At 45.5% G+C, this 17,973-nt stretch overlaps 1 protein-coding gene across 1 annotated transcript in view; it reads right to left on the bottom strand.

The window, feature by feature from the left end:
• USP4 (ubiquitin specific peptidase 4) overlaps window positions 1-17,973 on the bottom strand; it is an 824,148-nt gene that overhangs the window by 112,919 nt on the left and 693,256 nt on the right. The window contains exon 18 of the mRNA XM_086938769.1: window positions 9,170-9,288. Coding sequence (XP_086794895.1) covers window positions 9,170-9,288 — 119 coding nt within the window. The remainder of the gene's footprint in view (window positions 1-9,169; window positions 9,289-17,973) is intronic.

Genomic DNA, 17,973 nt, shown 5'->3' with positions numbered 1-17,973 from the left:
AGACTTAAGCCCCATAGGTTTGATAGGGATCATGTTCCTAGCACACTGGGAGCAATTGCTCAAAAATGGAGGCTGACAAAAAGTAGAAAAAAGCAGTCAAAAAGTAACCAAGGTAGCTCTCCAGATCCGCACTGTTGGCACAGGAAGAAAGGAACGGATGTCACTGTGCCGGGTGATGAATATTTGGCACCACAACTTTTGGAGGATGACATCAATGCAGACCTGTTAGACACGACTTATTGGCGTTTAGAGGTACTGCTCAAGATTTTTCAGGGAAAGTCCGACACCTGGGGGGGAAATCGAAGGTGAGGAATCTGCAGTTAGAAGTCCATCAGAATTCACTTTCTGGACCTCCAATGGAAGTGCTTCCTTTGATGATGTGGTAAATCAATGGGTAGTGGAGGTCTTGGAGAAACAACAGCTTTCTGTTAAAATTCAAGACAAATGTTCTAACAAAAAATCTGCAATCTAGACCAGCCTCGTTGAAGCCCTTGCTTCAGTTCAATGGAGCCCTTCCTTGCACCTTATTGGGCATTTGAAATAAGCCCTGTTCTTGCCCTCCGTTGTACAGGCAAGTGGTCATACACCACAGACATTCGTCTGGTAATCCTGATTTTCTACAAAACCTCAAACTCCAAGTCCAGGCTTTCATCAGCAAGGTGAAAACCAGTTCATTCCTACAACCACACTGGGCAGGGAGGCTAAGAGGATCGAGGCATTCAGAAAACTAATGTTCGCTTCAACTAGCCCAGCACTGAGGTCAATCAATGTTATTTGTTTATTGTAGTGATACACTCACACACTATGACATAGCCAGCAAGGTCCTGCCAGCTGTTCCAAAAGAACTGCGGGCCTCTTTGGCTCAAACCATTCAAGATGGTCAGAATCTGGACAAACACGATTTAAGCTGACCCTGATACTACTGATTCTCTGTGATGGACAGCTGGCATTAGTGTAGTGCTCCATCACTATGCATGGATGCATTTCACAAGTTTTCCAGGACATGCACAGTTCTCCAATATAGAGATGTATTTCAATGGCTCATGCCTATTGGCGAGAAAGCAGATTCGGTCTTGGAATGTTTCAAGGGGAGCAGAGCCATGGCATGCTCTGGCTCTCTGGGCCTTTAAGCCCCTGCCAACAGTTTATTCACCAGTTTAGGAAGCTGTGAGGGTACTCAAGAGGGGTGGCGTACAGGCAATACTAGGCTCTCCAGCCCCGACTGCAGTCACCGAACCTTTTGAGGCTTTGAACGTGGAGCTGGCAGGCCACACAAGTCATTATGGGCATCAGTCCTTCCAGTCTTTCCCCCTTTCCGCAACAACCAACAAGCCGCTTCAGTAGGCCATTAATGGTGCACAACCACCCTGTGGGAGGCAAAATCCATTACTTTATTCAGGGTGGCGATCCATCACATCTGACCGATGGCTCCTCCAGAAGGTTCAGCATGGTTATTCCTACCCTTTCTTTCTCCCCCACCACAACTCAGTCTCACACTAGAATGGCTTTCAGAGGAGTACTTGCCCATTCAAGTGCAGAGGATTTAAGTTTTATTCTCAGAAGGAGCCCAAGAGGGTTCAAAACTCTGAAATAGGGATAGATTTGAGGGTTTTAGCCTATCTTAGATCTTCACCCCGTGAATGCCTTCCTATGGAAGGACACATTTTAATTGCTCACACTGGCCCGTGTTCTGTCTGCCATGGATCCGGGCCCTGGATGGTGGCTTTGGACCTGAAGGATGAATATTTTCATATACCCTTATCCTGAAGTCCCCTGAAGTGTTACCTATGGTTCAAGTAGACCAGTAGCACTTTATTTGCCGTACTCCCCTTCAGCCTCAAGGGTGCCTTTGGGTGTTCACGAAAGATGACCTTGGTCGCCATCTGGGAAGGAGCATCTGCTCTCTGATCAGGCAGCCACTTCTGGAAGATCTTCTGTCACAGCAACAGGAGATGGTCCTTCATCCGAACCTGCATGCATGAAGTTAACTGGTTTTGACCTGTACTGGAAGTGGTAGATATCATCCTTGCAGCGAGGCGCCCTTCCACGAAGTCCATTTACACAAGGCGAAGGGACACATTTGTGAACTGTTGTGGAGCCACAAAACAGACCCATGTCAAACTGTTGGATGGTTTACATTTGTTTTTGTCATTGGCCCAGCAAGGCCTTGCAATGGGCACTATTAAAGGTGGAAAGGATGTGGTGTTATGGGTAAAGCTGCAGACTTCTTAACTGGGTAGGTAGGTTTGAGTCCTGGCGTTGGCTTATCCTGTGATTCAGGAAAAATCACTTCATCATTCAAAGCCCAAAAAATTAACCTGCCCGTGTGGAATGTAACAAGTGTTCATGTAAACTACTTTCATGTCCGATCGTGCTATATAAAACTGCAAAAATAAAAGGCTGTCAGTCCTTTGAGTCTCTTTATAGTTAGAAGTCCAGCAGTCCTTATTTAAATCACTTGTTGTGATTAAGTTCATTAGGGGATTGACACGCATGTTCCCTTCCACCAAATTTGTGATACCACAGCGGGGCTTTAACTTGACATTTCTAATGTTGTAGACCTTTGAGCCGATGCACAGCTGCTCAATCGTTCTTCAAGCTTTAAAGACTATATCCCTCATTGAAACCATTTTAGTTTGTTGCACGAGTAAGCTCAGGCACTGTTGGTGCAGAAGCACTATACCACCTCTTTTCCAAAAAACTGGTGTTGAAGACTCGGGCGGCCTGCTTGTCGAAAGTCATGATTCCTTTTCACATTGGATAATCCATCATGCTCTCAACGTTCTTTCCCCCACGTTACTGCATAGAAAAGGAGAGACTTCATCAGTTGAATATCATAAGAGCTTTGAACTTTTACATCAATCAGATCATGGACTATCCTGTAAACTATAAGCTTTTTGTGGGGTGCTCTGGGACAAAGAAGGGTAAGACTGTGCACTAAAGGATATTGCGGAGGTGGCTAGTCCTCACATTACCGCTGGCTATGCACTGGCCAATAAACAGCCCCCGGAAGGACCGAGTCACCATTTAACCAGGGCTTAGGCAGCTACCATTACGCTGGGACGAGGAGTGCCTATCCTGATAACTGCCAACCTGCGACATGGGCATTGGTGCACATGTTCACAAAGCACTACTGCCTTGCTAGCAAGGTTCAACTGAAAAGACTCATTGCTCCTTCGATCCTGCAGGTCTTTTTGATCAGAGTTCACGCCCTAGAGTATCTGCCTTTAGAAGGTACTAATTTGGTATCTATTTTAAAAGTGAGGAATCTGACATTCTTTTCTATTCTCTATCCAGCAGAGTTGTATGGAAGGAATTAGGGGTAACTCTGCAGGTGATGCAACTACCACCACGCTCTCAGGAGTAAGATGGTGCACGAGAAAGGCGAGATCACCAGGGAGCTGGCCTATGGTGACATGATACTTGTCGGTTCACTGGTGGACAAGAGCACGGTTTGGGCCAAGTGCCCATAAAAGGGCCAGTTAGTCTGCAAACCAGAGAACCTGTCTGTGAGGGCATCCGTCTTTACTTTGACTGAAGATTTTTGTAAATATAGCACTTCGGCTTCCTTTTCGAATACCATGATAAAGGAAGCGGACTATTCTATGGAAGAATTGGGGGTTGGGGAAGGTCGATGTGGTCATATTGTAGGCTGTCTCGAATATAATCAAAACCTTCTTGGCTTCGGTCACAGTCTGATATAAAGGTTTGATAGAATACTAGAGGCCAGCCTCTAGGCAAAAGTAGTGTCTTGTCTGAGTCAGAGGGAACGGGGGCTAGTTGCATAGCAACTGAACTTACACACATTCCTTGCCAAGATCGATATTACCTTTGGAGTCTAACAGGACAATGTGCTCGACGTCAGTTAGTGGTGTCTGGGCCGGCATCAACACGCCAGGCAGCAGTCATAGATGTGGTTCCAGGTGTAAAATTGACTCTGAGCTGAACCCCAAGGGACTTAATGAGGCATAGCCTGTGCTGAAGGCAGACCCATTGGAGGTACCTCAGCTGGACACCTCTGTGGATTCATCGGCCCCAAGGTGTGCAAGAGTTAGCTGGTAAAGTGCTGAAAATGTAAAGCATGGTCTCTTTGAATGCCTCAATTTGTTGCAGCATCACTTATGGTTTGGTACTTCAGTGTGCATTGAAATCAGCTGCTGCATTAGTTCCTTAGGGAAATGAAAGCAAGACATGGGAGCACCATGACGTTCTTTTGACTTCTCAGATAGAGTGGCAATGCTTGGATGAGGCAGTCTTTAACTTCATGCGCTTTTTTTTACTTCGACTTACATCGTGACAAAGATCTATTGTGGGACAGACCCCCAAAGTGGGTCTTAGTCCTTGACTTCAAGTGGGAATAGCCTTTGAGCTACTTCTGTCAATGTTCAGTGACATATAGCTTGGCTTCAGGGTCTGGAACACCTTCGGTTTCATCAGTACACACTACACATGTGCAACACCAGAGGCACACCTCATTGTGATTCGTCACAAACATTTGCTTGAGGCCGCCCCTACAAGATTTAAATACCTTTAGTTTTAGGAGGGAACTTATTCCTTTGCGCAACTGAAAATGTGGAAGAAAAAACAAATCAACTAATGAGAAATAATAGGATTGAGCTCTGGCTCCCTGTAGGTGCAAAAATAAAGAAACCAACGTCAGAGTGCTTAGGTGACACCTACATATATTCACTGGTAGTCACTTCTGTGGCAAAGCGGAGTTGACTTGGAGCAGTTTGACACAACCTCTTGGCAGAGAGGGTCTATGCTGAAAAATCTTCCAGATCCAGACCTGCGCCTGGGGATATTCTAAAACTAAGGAATCTGTTGTTAGAGGTATTCACCAGAAACAGTGCGACCACTGCAAATCTTTTGCAGTCTCCTGCTAAATCTGGATGGTACCAGATAGGTTCCCCTGGGCATGTGCTCATTGGGACTTCAAACACCATTGTAGTGCCTGCACATGCCATCTGGCGTGTTCAATCAGCACAATGCAGGAAGCCACAGTCCAAGTAGCCTCAGTTAGCCTCACTTAAATCCAGGATAGAGGGTGAAACACTGAGATCACAGCCTGAATATCCTGGACTGTCCGCTGTGCGGGTGGGGGAGATGAGAGGCATGAAATAAAGCACTGTTTCACGAATGGCTAATTCAGAAGAGTCCGATTTGACTTAGACATGACAGCAAACCCCAACAATGCTAGAAGGCTCATCACCATCAGGGGTGACCTACGACTGCCTGAGGTGAGTGCGCCTTTAACAGTCAATTGTCAAAGTAGGTAAAGACTGGAACACCGAATCCCCGAAGATGTGCTGCAACCACCACCGTCACTTTCATGAACATCCGAGGGGCACAGGGTAGGCAAAAGGAAAGCACTGCAAACTTAAAATGTTCCTGGCTCACTGTGAAATGCAGATAACATCTGTGGGTCTGCAGGAAAGGGATATGGGATTAAGCATCCTGCAGGTTCAACGCTAGCACCATCCAATTGCCAGAATACAGGTCAGATAGAACCTGGGCTAGCTTGAGTAGCTTGAATATGACCTTTTGCAGGAAAGCATAGAGAGACTGAAGATCTAAATTAGGATAAAGGCTTCCATTCAAAAGTAGAGGGAGTAACAACCAGTTCCTGCTCTGTCTTTAGAACCTTCTTTCTGGCCCCTTTGGCCAAAAGGACCTACACTTCTGCTGCAAAACAGACATGTCCTAATGGAGGTCGAAGGTGTGACATGGTAGAAAGAAAAGGGAGGACCCATTTGTTGGAAGTAATGTCTTGCCACCCTGAAGGTTAATGGTGGCTATTGCCACACAGGGTGGCAGCGTGCCGAAAATTACACAAAGTGGTTTTGAAACTATTGCCAAGGAAGACGGTGACTGAGTTGGCCCTGTTGTCCGGGGGGATGTCTCTGGGATCTATGGCCCCAACCACAAAAGGCTGGGAGGGTTGGTGTGCCAGTTGAATCCGGCATGGCCGATATGCCATACCCCTGACATATTCTTGAAAAAGCTAAAATGATTGGGGGTGTAGAAGGGCTCAAAGAACAAGCTGTGGCTTGACTCTTTGAAACACTCTAGGGCCTATCTGCCTTCTCAAAGAGGTAAGCTCCATCAAATGGCACATCCATCAAAGATGCCTCTACAACCCCTGACAAGACTATAGACAACATTCAGGTATGGCGCCGAAACACCACACTCCTGTCAATTGTCTGACCTGAGAAATCTGTTTTATCCAGGCCCGATTGGATAATAAATTCTGCTGCATATCTGCCATTTTCAATAGTTTGGCCAATCTCTCTGGCCTTGGAGGCTTCGTGAGAAATTCAAGATCACCTGGAACTGGTATGTGGCAACAAGCGATGTCTGTTGACTGGAATATTAGAACATGGTTTTGCCCAAGTGATCATCTGTAAGAGCCTCATCTTAAAGGGCTTATCAGGTGCCTGGCAAGGCTGAAGTACGTCCATAAGGATGTTTATTTGAGCTGCCATGGTCCAGAGCTACATGTCAAGGACCCCTGCAGTGCTCCTGATACCTACCGCAAGAGATGCACTTTCCTCCATGGTAGGACCAGAAGGGGAGACTGGCTTATTTGATAGTGAATTAAAAAAAATAAATAGATTGAAACAGTAGCGTTCCATTTGTTAATTTGGCAATATAAAGATAAATCTATATTAAAATTGCATATTAAAATATAATTAAGCCTAACAGCAACAGTGCTCAGACACTAAGAGCTATAGCAGCGTTAAGGTATCCGTAAGACTTGGACATCTTATATCAATTAATTTTAAAACCACACCCCTTGTTGGCACATGAATCATCAATGAAAAGTGCTAAGTGAGCCTTGCAGTTTTTATCCTTTATGTTCAGAAGAAAAGCTATCTGCCACTTGCAGCTAGGCCGTTTTCTTGGGCAACCTCAACCATAAACTTGGAGAATCTCACCATCAGCTTTTTAGAAGTTTTACTTTCCGTGGATGTAACACCATTGTTTTCTACAGAAAATTAAATTGTGAAGTCTCTGAGTGATTTTAGACGGAATATTTTATAAAAATTATTTTGTTAACTGCCCTATTTTGAGGCCTCCAAAAGTGTTGCCTATGTTATACTTGTGCTCTATTAGTCCTCCTCCTTGAAGGCTCCTTTGACTTTTTTGGCGCAGGGACGTTTGTGGAGCCTAGCATTGGCAGCCTTCCTGGAATTAACCTGAATCGCCAATATCAGGTGCTGTAACTCAATGCATGTTACACTTTGGAGCGAATCCTAGCAAACTCCTTGATGCGCTCAGGCTGGGGCCTGGGAGGAACCCCAGGAACAAGGGGCACCAGCATATAGGTCGTCAGTCTGTGCCCAACCTTCTATGCCTCCGGCAACTAACCCCCATGGCCACCCACTGCCGCGGCAGTAATCCACACCTGGTGGGTGACAAAGAGAAGGAAAATAGCCAAATATAAGCAGGGCAGCACTGGTGCAAAATACAGCCTTTTACCTTGTCCGTGAGCGTTTCAACTAGAACTGTACTGCTAACACCATCTCCGTACAGCGACTCCTCGCAGATTACTACATGAAGCCGTCTACTGCAGCTTGATAAGCAAATACAGAATATGTCAGACAGACAGCAGGCTTGGCTAAAAAGAGGGGGTCTGGAGTCAGCGGCCAATAGTTCTGGATCCAGTAATGTGGCTCAACCTCTCCCTCTGACCACTCCACTACTCGGTCGGCAGGTCAGCATACTGCTGCGTACTCACGTGTCAAAGCATTCCCACTTACTGTATCAGGAAGGAAGAGTGATGTTTAAAGCATACAGATTTGGTGTAGTGTTTGTACACGGCTGCGCAGTAGAGGCAGATTCGGAAGGATGGCAAAAAGCTGTGCCCCGACTGGCTTGGAGCACAGCCTCGGCTGAGGTCGAGAAGGAGTTCGCTCAGAGCTTCTTCTTTGACTTAGCCAAAGACTCCAACAGTGAGAAAGATGTGCCGCAAGAACTACTTCGGGACCATCCCCTCAACTTGGACTGGTCACAGCCATGGAGGCTTGCAGTGTGTCGCGAAGCAGAGCTTCGCTTCTTGATCAAGGATATCCTTTGGGTTCGGACTTCTCTGTACTTTTAATATGAGGATGACGGTCTTCAGTGATGCAGAGAGTGGCCAAGAAGCATGCAGGCTTTTGCGAATAAGTCTGTGAGGCTTTGTCTTGTTCTCATCCCTGTACCTATAGTTCCCTGTGAAAGCTTAGTTGTTTATGTCTGTACTTGAATAAGGATAGTTAACTGGAGGATCGCTTCTGCTTAAGTTGTATTGCCAGGAAGGAAACCAGTACTGAAGTCTGTCCCGAGTGGATCTAGAGGGCCCAACTAGAGCAGTGTGGGGATCCGCTGTTAGAAACCCAGATGGGAGGCCTCTATGCTCCTGGGGTTCTGTAGCCGCGCCAAAAGTGCAATAATGTTTCAAAAAGGTGCAGCATGGCATTGTAGAATTTCTTGATTTGCTGCCGTTTTGCTAACAGGACTGGAAACCAACTTTTGGAGTGCAACTTGGAGCCACGATGAACCCCTCGTGCCTTCTTTGGAGACTGATGGGTGGGACGGGGTCAAGTCCTGCTTATACTTCAAGAGCTTTTTGGGATTTTCCAAATCCCAGCAGGATGTCTTGCGGTCCTTCGATATGAAGTGCTTATCTTCCTGATCTTGAATGGCCTGGAGGTGCATTAAGATTCGGTCACTGCAGGCCTTCAAATGGTGGTCCGACCCCAGACACAACAGGCGCACCACATGTGGGTCAGTCAGACATTCCCCACAGGGTTGAAACCCTGTAGACTTGAGAGGAGACATAATTCCCTTGCCCACTAAAAAATAGTGCAATTTAGTGTCTCAATGAGACGAGGGGTAGCTCCGTGTCTGTTGCTGTAAAAAGGAAAGAACTGATATTCACACACATGCTGGCACGCAGGGGTACTGCTGAAAACTATGCGATCTAGTCTTCCGCCTAAACAAGTATTCCAAAAGTGAGGACTCTGAGGTTAGAAGATTTTATCAGAAAAAAAGTTACTGAGGGACTATGACATTGACACCGGGGAACGTTTCAAGCATGTGAATCTGTGACAGATACAACGTTTCTTGAGTAAACAATTAGAGCCTCTGTAAATTTAAAGGTAACTCTTGCACTAAGATGACTTACCAGGGGTCATGCTCCCCGAGTGTCTCCATGGTGGTAAACATTTCTATACAATCTTCTAGTGCCACCAGGGACTGCCTCTTATTCAAGGATTTCAGCATGCTTTCATGTTTGTCATGTGCCTACATAAAGGGAAGAAAACACAATGAATACATTAAAGCAAAAGCTAAAGATGTTGGATGTCAGAACTTTAACACTTAAATGTCAGTAATTTTGACCATATATTTGGACATTTCATGACCACTTACACAAAAACAAAATCACTGTTTCAATGAATGTACAATCCAATGAAGACATAAATGAGCAACAAATCACCATTATGTTCATTCCTTTTAGCTACCAGAGCAATCTTGGGTGTAAAGGAGGACTTAAATTGGAGAGTCTTGGCGCTCATCTCTGGCACAAGTAAGCAAAGAATGTAGACAGATGTTTAGTCTGCTAGCTCCAACTTTCCGGCTTAATACCTAGATTTTTCTTTGAATATATTACTTGGAAAAAAAAGATCTTCGAACACTAAACCCCAGCTTTATGCAATATACAAGGCAAAGAAACGTCAGAAAGATAATCAAGTAATATATATCAACAACATTTTTCTCTACATAATACAGATGGGAAAGAAAAGTAATAGTATCATGGTGCTCACAAGGAAAAGTCAGGAAATATAACCGCTCATGAAAGAAAGATTTTTAACAGGCAATCGCTAAACATGCAAAATAGCGAGCTGATGCTTATGGTCATGAATACAGCACAGAACAAGAATACAAAACAGACAAGCAATCACAAGTGAAGCAGTTACAAAGCAACTTAAAGGGACATGGAAAGGGGAGCAATCATACAATAAACAAAGACGCAACTTAAGATAGAACAGACTAAGATCCAAAAAGCGCGACTGTCTAGCTTCATAGGTAGAGGAACCAAAACCCGGGATTCCTCAGGAAAATCCCTAAAAAAAAGTCACTTGAGTCACTCTTTTGAGAAACCAGCAAAGAGACCTTAAGGGTAAGAAGCATGCACTACTTCCAAGGCCTATGATTGTGCAAAAAGGCTCTAAAAGAAGCATCAGATGCAAAAAAAAAATTTGAGTTTAAATGCTGTGTTGAGCACGGTATGGTTTATGGAGTATGGATTTTTGAATATGCACGAAATCAAGGTAAAATAAATTAAACGCTTTGGAATAACATTGCACCATTGTAACAGTCAAATCGCCACACAACTCACCAGGAGCTGAATCGCCATCCCTGACAGCGGAGCCCTCCCAGGAGCACCACCATTTCCGCCGACCTTGCCGCAGCTCCACTGTCGAGTACCTCCCCCCCCGCCGCAGCCTCGCAACAACTGTGCTGCCGCCGAGTGGGGGTGAGGGAAAGACTACATTTCCCAGCAGCCTCCGCGACCGGAAGTCGCGTCGAGGCGGAGCGCGCCAGGAGGCGCTTAAAAGCAGCCTTCAACCACCAAAGCACTGGGTAACAGTCAAATCGCCACACAACTCACCAGGAGCTGAATCGCCATCCCTGACAGCGGAGCCCTCCCAGGAGCACCACCATTTCCGCCGACCTTGCCGCAGCTCCAATGTCGAGTACCTCCCCCCCCGCCGCAGCCTCGCAACAACTGTGCTGCCGCCGAGTGGGGGTGAGGGAAAGACTACATTTCCCAGCAGCCTCCGCGACCGGAAGTCGCGTCGAGGCGGAGCGCGCCAGGAGGCGCTTAAAAACAGCCTTCAACATCCGCGTCGCGGGAGCGCGCGGGGCAGCGCCGGGCTAAGCCCGGGCAAAGGGCGGGCCCTCTGTGGCCCTCCGGGGACCGAGGAGTCCGGGACGGGCCATTCCCCTTTCATCTACGTTAAGGTACCCTAACACCCCTTGCTCTCTACCCGCTGCGTACCAAAGGGGAGCCTCTTATTACTGTTATACTTTGGAAAACAACGTGAAGATGTCCAAAACTAGAAAGACCCCCGTGGCCACTAGATCTGTAACAAGAACAATAAGTGCTCCTAAAACCCCTCTTCCTACAATAACCGCTATTGACTTAATGTTACAGAAAACAATCAGTGTGGTGGCTGACGCTATCCAGGACACTGAAAGACGACTATCTCTAACGCCAGACTTGTGTTTCCCGGATCTTTCTCTTCATACCACCGAAAACGTTAATTCTAAAGATAATACAATGAATTCACAAGAATCAATCTTAATGTTGTCCTTCACAGGGCTTCCAAGTCCCCAAACAAGAGACAACACCTCAACTGCCCTGACTATTCCCTCCCTAGGCAGCAGCAGGGACAATAGCCTTATAGTGCCTAGCAATAACGGAACTAATTCATGCTTGCCGTCCATAGACCACTCAGATCCTGGGTCTTTAACCTCGGCAGGTTTAACATTTACTGCACCTACAGGTATAGAACCTCCCCCGGCTAAGAGATCAGGGCCAAAAACTACAAATAGGTCCTGCAGACTGCGAAACAAAACAAAAACAACTATAGTTAAAAAAATACCTCGTTTAAAGGCCAAAAAACATCATTTAGCCAAAGATATTTGGTCCACTTTTAGACTGGCTAACCCAACACCCATAGCAGTAAATCTTTGTTCCCCTTTAACCAGTCAGGAGCTAGGGCCGTCCCTGAGCAAGCAGCAGACAGGCCCCACAGATATGACCACTGCCCACTCAGATCAGTCAGACAATATACTGACAAATAACAAGCTACTCCTGGGTCAACTAGAAGCCCTACTCAAGACTCTCCTGAAGCCCATTAGTGAGAGAGTCATTAACATCGAGAAGGCTCTAGGGAAATTTGAAAGGGCCCAAAACGATGCAACTTCCACTTTACTCAAAACATTGAACGCACCAAAAAACACTTCCACCTTTGTACCAGCTCGCAGCTCACTTGCCTCAAGTCATAATAAAGCAGTAAGGACAAAGCAAACTACCCACAACACTGCAAATAACCACACCCTGACAGCTTGCCTGGATAAAACTCCCCACTCTAAGCCGAGAAAAAATCTAGACACGGTGTCTAACCCTCCTCCCATAGTGGCCATTACCCTGACAAATGCCCAAAACCCAACAGACAATGAAACTGAGGATAGTGAATGGGCCGCCGAAAGTTCCCCAGCCAAACTAGTACAAACCCACCTAGAACAAACGAGTCAAACTAAAACAACACATTTGAGTATCCCTATATTGCAAACAGGGGATAAACTGCCAAAACCAGTGGCACTTAAAAGACCTCCCCACATAAACCTCCCCCCTGAATCCAGTCCTTATACCAGCGTTATGATTGGGGTTCCTAAATTACCGGAGGAGAAAACAGAATCTCACGCGGAACTAAAAAATAAGGTCAGCCACTGGCTGACAAATCATAGACCGATTCCACAACACATATTTGGCCATATCTCACATGTGAAAAGAGTAGACTGGGTGGGCACCAGATTCAAATCAACTGAGGGTGGCTGCATCGTGGTAACCTTCGGTGATAGTCGCGCAGCTAGTTTTGTGAACAGCTGGAAAAGTGGCGTGACCAACAGCCTGATCCGTACAATGGATCTAAGCTATTTTTACCCCTCCAATAATCCCGGTCACAATGTAAAACAACCACATTTAACCTATGGACAGGGGGGGCCGCCTGAGCAAACGGCGTATCATCTAGCTAGGGAAACCCCATGGCTGTATGAACCGCCTACCCCGCTGGACTACATTAACCAGAGAAATGAACCCCCATGGCCTAACAGGCAAAATAGACATCGTACAAACCATCAGGAGAGAAGGGAGTTTCTACCCCGCTCACAGTTTCAGCATTATCCACATCCACAACAGTTAAACATGCACTATGGGGTCCCTGTCTCAAACAGATATGACACGCTTTACGCCCCAGAATATCTGGACGAGATCGATTGACATACTGTACCCCTAATCCCCCTTCCCACATACTCAGAGTTTTTAAGTATGGAAACAGCTCCCAATAATCCAGTGAGTACTATACTAGAGTGTACAAATATTTCTACTCAAGGGTCAGATGTAATCCACGAGGCAGCGTCCTTAGCAATCCAGACAGAGAGCACACTGCCCCTACATGAGCTTAGTCCCTCACATCCGCCTACTCAAGTCCACTGCGGCATTGCCGGTGTCGTAAACTCTCTATCCAGCACTGATACACAAGCAGACACGATAACTGATCAAGGGAAACAAGTGACACCCCCACCTATAACCAACGCCCAGGAAGTAAGCCCAAATGTTACATCACCATGCCCCATAAAACGTTTGTCCTGGAACGTTGCAGGCCTGGCCTCCAAGGCAAAGGATCCAACATGGGTATCACACATAAAAGACTATACCATCTTGTGTTTTCAAGAAACATGGTTGGAAGACGTAAATGTACACATCGAAGGCTTCCAAAGCTTCTTCCTACCGGCAACTCCATCGAACAGTGGTAGATCAAAGGGGGGCTTGGCAGTTTACGTTAGCCTTGCACTCATCTGTCAGGTCTCTAACAGGGAATCTAACAACAGACACATCCAAACTCTGGTACTCAGGAGGGGCAAAAGGGCATTGACCCTCATTAACTTCTATAATGCTGTATCATCAAATAGGGAGTGCAACATTCTCCATCTACATAACTTCCTTAAAGTTAAAGCATCAAGTCTGCCCCGCAGCATCATCATTGCTGGAGACCTTAACACGCATCCATGTGGTAACCCTGCAGAAACACCAATTGGACTTTTAGGATGCAATAATAGATCTGGTTTCCACTTTGATCATTCGCCACGAGGTACCTATGTTAACAACCTAACTGATGACAGGAACCTGACAGTTGCAATGTCTATATCAGAGGATTCTTACATTTTTGACGTCCCCACGTACAAAGGTCCTAGAAACGGCACTTATATAGATCACATTCTCCTCTCAAGAGATCTCGTTGATCTAGTATTTGACTTTGAAATTCAAACAAGCTTGTTCAGCGACCATAATCCCATCTCCATGAAAATTAGAGGAGGTATCTTCGAACTTCGAAAGCCCAGGAAAGATTGTGGCCGTTTAAAGCCAATAAATGGAAATCGCCGTTTGAAGTGGTCAAAAGTCGACAGTGTTACCCTGTATAATTCAATTAATAACAGCTGTGGTAAAGAACTCGCACTATGTGCCTCCTCCACCACCTTACCTGAAGTGACCTTAACTGCCTTCTCAGTTGTGGTAGACAGAATTGGTGAACTGTTATCTATACCAGCGAAGGGACATCATGAACCCCACCCGAAATGGTTTGACCAAGCTTGCTCAAAGGCCGGACGAAATTTAAAAAAAGCACTAAAGGCCAACCCCAGAGATCCCATTCTTGTAAAAGAACTGAGAAACATCTACAAGACATCTCTAGCAGCCCGAAAGAAAGAAGTGAAGGCAAGCATCTGGGATTCCCTGAGTGATCCAGCAATTCTGGGTAATAGCTCTAAGTTTTGGAAGATTATAAATCAGCCCCTGTTCGACGACCCCAGTAACTCTGTGATCGGGACAAACATACCCGAGGATGAGTGGCTAACTCATTTCAGAACAATCTTCCAAAGTGACGATGCACAAGCAGACATTGATTTTAATACCCCTGACGAAGAATTATTGTGTTTTACAGTGGGGGAGGTAGTAAAGGGTATCCAGGGTCTGACTAGCAACAAAGCACCAGGCCCTGATGGTCTTCCCCCTGACCTCTTTAAATCAGATACTCAGCTATGGGCACCAGTCCTCACCGCAGTAATAAATGCTGGGATCTCCAAAGGTTGCCCGAAATCATGGGGGTCCTCGACCATAGTGCCTGTATTTAAGAAAGGGGATCGTAGAAGTGTAACATGTTACAGGCCAATATCATTGATCAACTCAATTGCCAAGGTGGTGGGGGGTATTATTTTAAATAGGCTAGTACTCTGGGCCAAGGAAAAAAACATTCTGTCACCCATCCAATACGGGTTTAGACCAGGTCATTCCACGATAGCGCAATGTCTGAACCTGTATCTAATAAACGGCAAATACACCCTGGCCAGAAAAGGGTCTATCCACATGGCCTTTATGGATTTATCATCCGCCTTCGACTGTGTCGACAGAGGTAGGCTCTGGGAGGTCATGCAAAAAATGGGTGTGGAGCAAAATCTCATAAATTTTTTATCAGCTTTACATTCGGACACCAGAGCAAATGTTCGCTTCACGCAGGATATGAAAGTAACTAGGGACTTCAGGATAAACCGCGGGGTTAGACAAGGGTGCATCCTAGCCCCGTTTCTTTTTAATCTTTATATTAACGACCTGGAGGAACACCTTCTAAAAACCGGCGCAGACTACCCCTACATAGGGAGGAAGGGCGTGCCCGTCTTGCTATATGCTGACGACGCCGTCCTAATCTCTAGAACAGCGATCGGCCTCCAAACTCTGCTTGATTCTTTTTTTGTATTTATGAATTCCCGTGGCCTGAGCATTAATAACTCGAAATCTTTCACCATGATGACCGGCTCAGGCCCCAAAAAAAGTTACCCCCATTCTGTTAACAACGAAAAAATACCGACAACTAGGACTTTTTCGTATCTTGGTGTCCTTTTTGACCACAAACTAACCTGGGCACCTGCAATACAAAAGAAAAAGGGCGAGATAGTGCGCGTAAATGCAGGTATAATGGACTTTGCTAAGAAAATGGGAAATAGCCCAGTGGCCGCTGTTCTGAAGTTATACCAAGCCAAAAGCATTGCAGTCGCATGCTATGGGAGTGAAATATGGGGTTCTGAATCCATAGACGCCCTTGAGGTCATTGAAAACAACTTTCTAAAGCAAGTTCTAAGGCTCCCTAGGGGTGCGGCAAACTTCTCTGTCCACACAGAACCAGGTATGCCTTATCTAAGTGATAGGATTGCGGTAAACCCCCTGCTATGCTGGCTAAACAGTTGGCTAAATCCAGATATACCCCTTACTAGAAACATCCTGCAAGAGGCTTTAGAGTGGGAAGGGAAGTACAAGATCCCGTGGTTAAAATATATTAAAAGATGCCTCTCTGAACTAGGCCGGCCTGACCTCTTTCTAGTCCCAGAGAAAATAACCAAATCTGATGTTATTTACGTGAAGAATACCTTTATGACAACTAGGTACTTAGCAAGGGAGGAAAGAGAGTATGCGAAAAACAGTGTGAGATTACATGCTCTCACCAAAACGACCCTCCATATAGAACCCTACCTAGTCTGGCCCTTGTCGGGACACGAACGCTTTTTGCTCACAAGGTTTCGATTTGACATGTTCCACCTTTTGCTAGCTGTACCAAGTGGGGCACACAGGGGCCAAGTGTTGCCAGCTTGTGGCTGCGACAATAAGTCTCCACAAGATCTGGCTCACTTTTTATTTTTCTGCTCATATTATATAGTCCCTCGTAAATTGTTTTTAAAACCTTTACTACAACGGCTCCATTTTGTACAATACAGACCAGCACTTTATTACCTTCAAATGCTAAATAGCGACAGCACCCTGTTCTTATGTAGTTTTTTGAAACTTGCACTTAAACACAGGAAAAGCATGGAAGGTTAATCAACGCTGTTCCCGATATGATTCTTCTTTTTTACATTGTATTTTTTACTGTTTTTAAACTATAAATTTGAAATTTCCGCTTGTGCTCATGTTGATGTGGTAATATATTTTATTTTTCGCACAAACTGTACCTTATGACTAATGTTTATGATATGTACTTTTATGATTGTTATATGCAAACAATCGAATAAAGATATTTTACTTACTTACTTACTTACATTGCACCAAATTAAGACCTTGTAGTTAATTATTTTGTGATAGGTGGATCATTAGCTGAGCTATTCCAATAGTCCTAGTACAAGACAACTTGGGACCAGGTGGTTTACAGTCAGCATTAACATACAACCTGTGTGGCCTACATAGATACCGAGAAGAGGAAACAATGTCCTTTGTAAAGTCCAAGAGTCACAGCAACCAGATGGTTCAGGAATGGTGAAGTGTAAATGTGGCCTCAAACTAAAATAGTACATCAAAGAGAAAAACCTTGTGCATGAATCTCCCAACAAATAGCCCCAGGTGCAAATAACCTCTCTAGGAGATCGGTGGAATCAAGTCTAGTGTAAGCTTCAAAGGATACCCTAGCAAAAGACCAGCACTTAGACAATTGCCTTTGTCCAATACTGGCACATAGTAATGAAAGGTGCCACTGGAACACTTTACCATGCAACTTTGAGACAACTAGTGCAGTCAGGATGCTTCAAGGTCAATCCCTGAACTACCACATGAAAAGCTCAATCCTGGCCTCTAAAGAGGCACCATAGGCAATAGGCCAAGGCCCTAAAAGCTCTTTTAGCGGGGTAGGCTGAGGAGCTCACTTGGCACTTACCGTAAAATGCAGAAAGATGACCCAAAATAGATACTCCATCCTTGCCTGCTCTGGAAGAGGGTTGAAAACAAACTATGGACCTTCAAGGGGAGGTTCTGGATGGGCCGAGTATCATGCTCCCCAGGGTGTCTGAGGTTTAACACCCTTATAAGAGGCCCTAATATTACTAAGTGCCATGCCAGGAAAAAGACCATTAGGATATAATTTACAAAGCCCCAATATGTAAACCGAAAGGCCACTGTGTGAGACAGTGTCATCCCTTTGTAGGGTACCTATGTGGAGAAAAGCCAATTTGGGGCTTCAAGCATTCAATGGGCAAGACCTGGCATTAGGCCATGCCTGGCACCTTGAGGGAAACCCCATGGTGCAACCTCAAAGGTTGCTTCAAGCAAGGTTTGTTATTCTGTTCTTTAGAGAGCTCCAGAAGAAAACTTGAAGTGAAGGACTG

This window comes from Lissotriton vulgaris, chromosome 9 (assembly GCF_964263255.1).
Source record: "Lissotriton vulgaris chromosome 9, aLisVul1.2, whole genome shotgun sequence".
NCBI lineage: Eukaryota > Metazoa > Chordata > Amphibia > Caudata > Salamandridae > Lissotriton > Lissotriton vulgaris.
This window is presented reverse-complemented; position numbering and strand designations above follow the sequence as displayed.